General features: G+C 41.4%; 1 protein-coding gene across 5 annotated transcripts; it reads left to right on the top strand.

The window, feature by feature from the left end:
• Window positions 1–978: 978 nt before the first annotated feature.
• timmdc1 (translocase of inner mitochondrial membrane domain containing 1) lies at window positions 979–8,573 on the top strand. Of its 5 annotated transcripts, none has more exons than XM_062527965.1 (8): window positions 979–1,233; window positions 2,767–2,989; window positions 3,214–3,379; window positions 3,599–3,687; window positions 3,977–4,044; window positions 4,643–4,721; window positions 5,968–6,078; window positions 7,953–8,573. In XM_062527965.1, exons 1-8 carry the CDS (start codon window positions 1,212–1,214, stop codon window positions 8,095–8,097), a joined length of 903 nt encoding a protein of 300 aa, XP_062383949.1. In that variant the 5' UTR covers window positions 979–1,211; the 3' UTR covers window positions 8,098–8,573. The 5 variants fall into 5 exon arrangements, with proteins under 5 accessions (XP_062383949.1, XP_062383950.1, XP_062383952.1 ...); XM_062527966.1 differs by having other exon boundaries at window positions 980–1,233; window positions 2,739–2,989; XM_062527968.1 differs by lacking the exon at window positions 979–1,233 and adding an exon at window positions 1,251–2,349.
• The last annotated feature ends 487 nt before the right edge of the window (window positions 8,574–9,060 follow it).

Genomic DNA, 9,060 nt, shown 5'->3' with positions numbered 1-9,060 from the left:
GACCAGTCAGTCTTATGTGTGTATAATTTGATTGATCCGCTTATTTTCTCTAAATAAGATTTATTTATGAGTAGTATGTTGTTCATGTTGCTATAATTACTTGGAGAAATTCAACTATGAACCATAAAATGTGTGTTTAGATTGGATATGTGCAGCAAACAAGTGAATCTCTTACTCTTCCATTGACTTCCATTGTATTAAAAGAGCACCCCATGTGGTGCAAAGTGGTACTGCAGATCCAATGCAAGTTCAGTGGATTTATAGAGAATATTTTCCAAAAATCATATCTCCAATAAAGAAACTCAGCAACAAGCCCACATTTTGGACAGATTATCCTCACATACAGAATGTGATATGGTAAAATTAAAAAAAATCCTGTTAACTGTCCACATGGTGAAATGATAGGACGAAAATGGGCTTTTTGAAAATCAAGCCCAATTAAAACAAAATGCTCTGACAATATGACAACGATTACAACCAAAGTTGATGCATGGACATGACCTTATAGTCCATATATGAGTGGGAAAAAAACCTGATGAAATTTGTGGCACATACCTTTCGAATGAGAAGCCTTCAAAAGTGATGATGTCTTTTCACATAATGAATTTATAGCCATTTTCAGAGCTTTACAGAGGGGAAATTACACAAGACACGTCTCATCTGATTAGATTTCTTAATTCAACAGGAAAATGTGCTTCCATTCACATAGTTTCACTGATGTGTGTGAAATACCAAAAGAACCAATAACGTTGCAAGTTGACCAAAAAGGATTGTTCACCACAATGCTTAAAATGACTTGAAGCTTCAAAGGGCTGCAGTTTTTAAACCATTAGTGATCCAGACATACTATTTAAGATTTGTGCATAGGTCTAGGCTACAAACACCTGTGATTTATTTCAGATTTTTTTGGAGAGGGTCACTTTCCAAATTGGCTGAAATTGGGTGATTTGACACGGAATGACCCACATGTGAGTGGGCTGAATTGCATATCTGATGATAAATTGATGGCATAATAATACCTAGCTACTGTAAATTTAAAATGGACTTATTCATGGTTATGCTTACTATTAATCCAAGTTTTTTCATAATTTTTCCAGTCTCTAGATTTTTGTCACTGATTTTCTTACCCATCTGATGACTGTGTCCATCCCGAGCCTAGATTGACTACCACACTGGTCAAGGCCTTCAGAGCCTCCAGTTCATGCCACTGCATGCTGAACACGGACCATACAGGTAGAGAGTCCTCCAGGGAACCATTGACAAATTACATCCATCTGTCTCTCTGATTCATCCGTACACCTCATCCACTTCTCCAGTCTCCCAACAACCAGCTCCTGATCCTGTCACAGGTGGTGAGGTGCTGAACAAAGATTGGTGAAGTGTAGGCCTATTCGATCTGGAGTAGAAGCAGATATGTCACAGATGAGTTGCAGACTCACTCGTTTTTTTTTCTTTTTTACCCTCATCCAATTAGCACATTTCCAAGTGTTCTTTCTACGCCCGAAAAGAGACACATTTTCATAATGTAGAGTGAAGTCTTTCAGTGGTAGCCTACACCTATACTTCTCATCAACTCGCATGCCAGAGAGTTTTCCATGATGATGAGTATGAACAACTCAGGCAAGGAATCCAAGTGGAATCATGGGGAGAGCTGCACTGAAGCATCGTCAGCCCCAGTAGGCCTATGACCCTCTGTGTCATTGAACTTTTGAAGCGTTTGCATTAAGAAAGATTCCTCCATCTCATGTACTGTATCTCTCATTCATGTCTTAGGATAGCCTAGGCCTATATGTTTGACTCACTCTTTTTGATTTGAGGATATGAGGGTATCTTCAGACAATTAATGTGAAGCAACAAAAAGTGATATTGCATGAATTTCATTTTAGAACAAAACATCTGCTGTTCTGTAATTAATTAGCACGGCCTACCTGTGATTTTTTCACAAATTCCCAAAAATCAGGCTAGTTATTTCCAGCTGGACGTACAGTTCAATGTGATTCTTCATGTGTAGGGACTGTTCATCCATGTTTTCAACCGAGAGGAAATAAAGTTGAGACAGGATTCATATCAGTGAGGAGCAGGAAAGAAACTAATCCCGTTTGTGAAAATGCCAAGAGACCGTGTGATCCTGTGAATCTTAATGTCGTGTGTTTGTTTGTGTGTGTGTCTGTGCGTGCGTATAGGCTACCTAACCTTTCATACATTTGTTTATTCAGTCTTCCATTCATAACTTGTTTGTTCGCTAAAAGTGTCCTTGTAGTCCTCACTCCCGTCCAGTTGGTGGCGATAATGCTCTGAAGTGGTTTGTTGTTGTAGTGATATAACACGGTACGCAAAGAACAGCGACCGGTAGGACAATTTTCTCAGTAGCTTACTGTTGGATAACATTTTCATTGTATTTTCATAATTACTATCACTGTTATTATGAACGGAGTAGCGGAAATGGAGAGAGCTCTTTTTTCATTGTAAAGCTATAGGTATTGTATAGTAACATAAGTAACTGCTCATGAAAATGAGCCCTGTCATTGAGATACTCGGTGATGACAGTTGCTAACACAGGTGTTAGCAAAGTGTCTTGTTTTCTTGCTTGGGTGCTTCAGGTACAGCTGTAGTGTCATTATGGTCGTATCCAATTTTCTACCACCTTTTGCTGATGAGATTTGGGGAGAGACCTGGATGTGTGTTCGTACAGTTGTTTTGCGCAAACATTCAAAAAGACAAACTAATAAACTGTGGAGGTGCATGGATGTGTTTATGTGCCAACAGGCGTGTGCCCAGTTCCTTCACTCATCATGGATCTCCCTCATTCCACGTGTGGAAACGTCAACACATCTGTGCCACAGAAGCTCAGTGGCAGAATATTCAACGGGTTCTCATTCCCTCTCCCCCGCGTGCAAGCAGCTGAAAGTGCCCATGAGGCCACAATCTTAGGCAAACCAGAGCTTCCTGACGGGGGCTGGGACCGCATCAAAGACCTCTTTGATACCAGGTGTGTGAGAAAGTCCATTGGTGTGGTCTTTGGCTCACGGTACCTCTGTCTTTTTGCATCACCTGTATCAAGGTCATTAACAACCAAAGTATTTATCAGTGACTCCTGAGGATTAGTCCTACTGTATGTCTCAAGTAAATTAGTTTCAGAAGCTTTCCCACATGTCTTCTCAGTTTTCCAACCTGAGTCTTTCTGTCACTGTCCCCTCTTTTCCTCCCTTGCAGCGATGGCGGGATATATTCGGAGGAGGTGAGCAACGTGGCGAAGAGCAGCCTGATGGCAGCGCTGGTTGGGATGATGTACGGAGGGATGCCTGCAGCTCGACACGCACGCCAGCGATTCATCCAGCTCAACCAGGCTGAGGTGTTCAGAACCCAAATCGAAGCTGTGGTCAGCACTGATTGATTATATCATTGAGTGTACTAATTGGTAATATTTCTAGTTGTAATTGTTAACATACCAGTATTAGTACAGTAGCTGTATTAGTCATTGATGCTGAATATTTGTTTGCAACAAGAGTCAGCCTGTGTGATGGCACACAGCACCTGTGGACTTCTTGCATGTGTGAATGAGTGAGTGGTTTACATTTGCTTGTATTCTGCTTCTCAGCGGGCATCCCATAATGCTGCGATTAGGGGATTCCTGCGTTATGGCTGGAGATGGAGCTGGAGGGTAGCGGCTTTTGTTACGCTCTTCAAGTGAGTGACTAGAGGAGAGTGTGTGTGTGTGTGTGTGTGTGTGTGTGTGTGTGTGTGTGTGTGTGTGTGTGTGTGTGTGTGTGTGTGTGTGTGTGTGTGTGTGTGTGTGTGTGTGTGTGTGTGTGTGTGTGTGTGTTGTTTGTTTGTGTGTGTATTTGGCTATGAGAGTCAGTAAAGTGCAAATCTTCATGCATTGGTTTTGTCAATGCTATTTACTGTTACAAGTACAGGCCTGTTTGTGAGAATGTGTTTGTGCCCTCATCCATGTTTTGTGTGTTTTATTTTACAGCACTGTGAGCACAGGCCTGTGTGTGTACACGGACCAAAATTCTCTTGGTTACTATGGTGTAGCTGGAGGTGAGTCTGAAACAACCAGCCTGTGAACTGGGTTGTTTGTTTATTCTCATGTAGGGCAGGCATTTTGTGAGGGATGAGTGTTTTATGTTCAGGTCATTGGCCCAATCCCAATGTCAGCCCTAAAGACTAGGACTAGGACTAAGGACTCACAGACTTAATTGATCTCAGGTGCTAAGTGAGTGAGTGTGTGTGGCCACATGGGCTGAGATAGGTATTTGGGATTGGGACAGCACTTCACGAGATCACATGTACCTTGGCGATGTTTACTAACAAAGACGTTGCTAACATTTGCACCATGCACGTATGTGTCGTGCTGTTGTTTACCTTTGTCATATCCGGATTTTCCTATGATGTCCGTGGTAAACGTCACAACACTTTGAACGGTGGGTAATTCCCTTAGGTTAAGTCTGCACCGATGCAGACTCACGGAAAGGGCTCGGTAAATGTGTGTACTCAGACCCTCACGCCCGTTGTAATTCAACATTGGGACAGCCCTAAGCCCTTACGAATTTCGCGAGAATGCGCACCAAAGTCCGTGAGTCCGGACATTGGGATTGGGTCATTATGTTCATGTAAAATGTGTGTTTTTTCCCCCCAGCTGTGACGGGAGGATTGTTTAGGTTCAGTCTAGGTCCAGTGGGGATGCTGGCTGGATCAGTCATTGGTGGACTGCTAGGGTGAGCCTCAGTCTTTTAGTACTCCTAGCATCATCAACAATGTCTGTTCTGAAGTTTAGTGATGTCATGTTTAGTCAAATGTCAACATAGGGTCAAGTTGCCCAAGTCTGAGGTGGTCTAATGACAGAGCGAACTTGACTACATTTACTGCTTTTGAGGGGACTGAATTTGGTTTGTTAACCAAGAAAAACTATCTTGAAAGCCCAAGGTTAGGATATGTTCGGGCCAGTCAAATCATTTGGTCAGACTTCATACGATGATGGTCAGATGAGCAACAGTGGAGCAGTCAAGTGAGTGTGCTTGAGTTGAGTTGCTTACAACAAAATTGCTGCCATGGGAGAAAAGCATCGTCTCTGTTAGACAAGATAATGACAATCCAACCGCAATCATTTTAAAAGCCGAACAGAAAACAGTGATTAAGGTATTTCACATTGTCAGATTTTGTGGGAGGGTTACATTTGTGGTGGCTTCCAGGCTAGGTTAAAACATGCCCTATAAGCAAATCCAAATGGCTTGTTACCAGACTCAGATTCTGATAAGAATTTGAGTTAGGCTACACCAGGCTTAAGAAAAAACTTTTTTCTTTTTCTTTTTGCCTTAATCCCATGGTTTTATTACTATATATCCTTGATGTATTCCAATTTTTTCCTCTTTTTTTTCATCACATACCATTTGCCAAGTGAGCTCCCAAAGTAAAACTCCTGTTTATTCTCTGTGTGGAGGTCAAAGTCATTTGACTTTGTATGTCATCGTGAACTAAGATGTGACTGTTGAGGCTTAATGACCAGGGACATTATCCATCTGAACTAACTTACATTTTTTAAAAGTCACCTCTTGCCATAGACCTCTGAAGTTCGCCTACAAAAAGGATCCAAAGCTGCCATCTTTGTCCATATAAGGAGATCCGGGAGTTAATTGAAGCTAACTGCCTATGGCAAGTTGCATTGTAAGTTAGCTTTGGGGTAGCAAAGATCAAAGTGTGCCGTCTTCACCTGCCGAAGATCACAGTATCCACTAGAAGGCAGTGGACAAAACTGTGTAGTGAAAAACGTCTGCATTTCTAATGTCATCATCCCCGCGAGTGTTTAACAGGTGCGATTATTGAAAATCCCCATGTTATTTTCCCATAGAAAAAATCTCAAGATACCGGATCTCCTTATTTGGGCAAAGATGGTGGCTTTTTTGTAGGCGAACTTCAGAGGTCTATTGTGTGTCCAGTCTGAGCTCATTTTAGAGATGATTTCAGGTTGCCGGCCGGGGCGCTGATCGGGATTGCGCAGAAGGCTGCCGGGGAGACGCTTCGAGAGAAGAGGAGGAGAGAGCGCAGGGAGCTCTATGACCTCAAGGTGGCAGAGTGGTACGTTCATTCAGATTCCTTGAGTCTGTCTTCCTTCAGTGTTCTCGAAGTGTTTAGATCATACTGAACTCGGTTGAACAGCAAAATGCCCTCAAGCATGCGAGATCGAGGGCAGGAGATGGGCCAGTAGTTGAAAAGGATGAGCGGTCAGGTATGAAAGAAATATATGCTGGTACTGCAGCCAAAACTATGCTTTAACATAACGACTAAAGTTTGATGATTTGATTGTAAACTGAATTTGTATGCAGATGATCTTAGTACTGTTTTACAAAAGACAAAATACATTGTTTTTACAATGGAGGAATACTTGCATATTTGCTGTTGAGTAGGTAAATCTGTCCATACCAGATCGAGGACTGGCTGGAATGTGATGTAAGAAGGTCTCTACACATTCACACAAAGTGTGAAACATTCCTCTGGTTTAGCAGGTTTTTCCAGCAGTTTCTGACATTGTTGTTTATCAGGGAAAGTGCATCATATCGGGGGGACAAAAGGGAGCGTCTTCCTTATACATGCAAATGTACTCATGGTGGGAATACTTTCCACCGTTTAAATAGTTAGTTTAACAATGGGGGGACCTGGATTCAGAATCTAACACACCCACAACACAATACCAGTTTGACCCATAGCATCACTTGGATGTTTCAGTTTGGAGAAAGGTATTATGTGTATGTGGCACAAGAGCAGCAGAGTGTGTGAAATGCAGAGATTAAGTCGTATTGCCTTAGGGACGGGTGCAGTGGCCCTTTGAAATGATCATACGTTAATTGCATTAATTGGTCGTAACGTGTGGTCTGATCCTTGTCTAAATGACCAGTGTAAACAAACACAATGTGCCTCAGTGAATAGCTAAAAAAATATGATAATATTTTATTAAACACACCCATAAAACATTCACACTGCCAGTGGGAAATTATGTGAACCTTGGGATTAAAACTGATTTAACCTACTTTGGCAGTAATAACCCAAACCAAGCGCTCCTGGTAACTGAATAAGATATGCACAACAGATGTTATGCAAAGAACGCTGGCCTAGTCTTAATTCCATTCAGCGATATTCTTGGTGTGAATGTGTGTCTTGAAGTCACTCCACAGCATCTCTGATGGCTACTTGGCTTTCTTTTTATTCAAGCTATTATGTGTAGATTTACATCTGTGTCCATGGTCCTTTACCTTTACTGAGCATCAGATGGCTACGGCAACTAATATCTTATAGGACATAATAATAAACTTGGGAATTAATTTTCCCCTTACAAACGGCAAGCTGACCAGTCTCAAAGACAGCAAAGCAGCCATATACAGTGTAGGGCACATGTATTTGATGCCATGCAAGTTGACTAAAACGGGGAATATAAAATCATCATTTGACAATTGATCTTAATGTCTTAATAAAAAAAATGAGTAAAAATAAGGACACCAATTTTCTTTGTGATTGAAGAATGTATCGTAAATAAATAGATGTTCTTCTTTAAATGCTAGGGGGCATGAGTATTTGACCCCTATGTTAAATTCCCATAGGAGCAGGAAGATTTTGTATATGTTATTATTTTTAAAGGCCAGCTATTTCATGGATCCAGGATGTTATGCATCCTGATAAAGTTCCCTTGGCCTTTGGAATTAAAATAGCCCCACATCATCAAATACCCTTCACCATAGCTAGAGATTGTTATGGAGTGTTTTACAGTAAGCCCATTAGCCTGTTTGATATGCATTGAGCTCAATGAGCATCAAACAGGCTAATAGGCTGTGAAAACACACCATGTCAATCTCTAGCTATGGTGAAGGGTATGTGATGATCTGGGGCTATTTTAATTCCAAAGGCCAACTTTGTGGACTGAAAGTCGGTTGATCGTAACATTCTTTTTTTATTTTCAGGTCTGCTCGGCTCCAGCTCACAGAGAATTTGGTCAACGATATGAGTGAACATGTGATGGACCCAATCACTGACCAGAAGAGGATTGACGAATTACTAAGCCTCCCCAGGAATGAACCTGCAGCCCCCGAACCCACGGGCCAATGAGTATGGCCACGGGTAACTTCTTACCGACCGCATAAAAACGTCCGAGAAGAGGCTTCATTCATCATGTGGAAACAAACATGCAATATTTTTGAGCCGTGTCTGAGACGGACTAAGGGAAGAGAACTCACACAGAGACCCTAAACGACGTTCACGGATGTGACGTGCACGGCTCGTTCTAAACCTCCTCTCACATATCAAGGCCACAGGACTGTCCTTGTCCACTCAACTGCGCTGTGCCTCAGTGCTTGTAAAGGTGACCGTGTGAAATGAACATGGTCAGTGTGAGGAGAGATCACCTGTCCTGTCACTGTCCTTTTTCTCATCTGAAATGCCACTAGTCTGATGTGTTTTTAAAATTTGAAGAGGACTAAAGAATGATTGAGCTCGGTCAGATGCGTGAATGAACAGAGTATTTTGGCAGTAATACATTACACATGCCCAGAACATACATGCAAATAAATGATTTGTTTGAAATACTTTGATAGTCTACTTGAATTGAATGAATTCAGTGAATGGTGGTCCATGGTCAATATAAATTGACTGATGTATCAATTGACTTAAGACACTGTTGAATGAGGAATGATTGAATGAATGTACAGGACCTACCCATGTATTACACACGTGTGCTAATATCAGCAATAATGACTAGTTGTTACAGTTATAAATGTGATTTCAGAGAACTTATTTATCTGTAGTGCAAGTAGGTTCATTTGGCCCTCCCAATATACCTTGTTTAAAACAAAATCAGTGTCAGGGTCTAAGTGTTTAAAGTACATAATAATATTTGTATAATGTTTTCAGTCATTTTATTCAATGTCTCTCCAAACTAGCCCAAAAATTAGCCAAGTGTGTGCAGCTGAAAAACAAATGAGACAAGGATTCTGCCTCTGTATGCAAAAGGTGCATATCATCAATATCTAGACAGAGACATGTCAAGTAAATATTATATAGAATCTTAACATG

This window comes from Sardina pilchardus, chromosome 23 (assembly GCF_963854185.1).
Source record: "Sardina pilchardus chromosome 23, fSarPil1.1, whole genome shotgun sequence".
Classification (NCBI taxonomy): Eukaryota; Metazoa; Chordata; class Actinopteri; order Clupeiformes; family Clupeidae; genus Sardina; species Sardina pilchardus.
The sequence above is the reverse complement of the archived record's forward strand: the minus strand, read 5'-3'. Positions and strand labels throughout refer to the sequence as shown.

What these genes read in the sequence shown, in the direction of transcription:
- timmdc1 (XM_062527965.1), top strand. Translation starts at nt 1,212, where the DNA reads ATGCTGAACACGGACCATACAG. An exon ending in AAAGACCTCTTTGATACCAG is followed by an intron (nt 2,990 to 3,213) that starts GTGTGTGAGAAA and finishes CCTCCCTTGCAG; the next exon opens with CGATGGCGGGATATATTCGG. An exon ending in GACCTCAAGGTGGCAGAGTG is followed by an intron (nt 6,079 to 7,952) that starts GTACGTTCATTC and finishes TTTTATTTTCAG; the next exon opens with GTCTGCTCGGCTCCAGCTCA.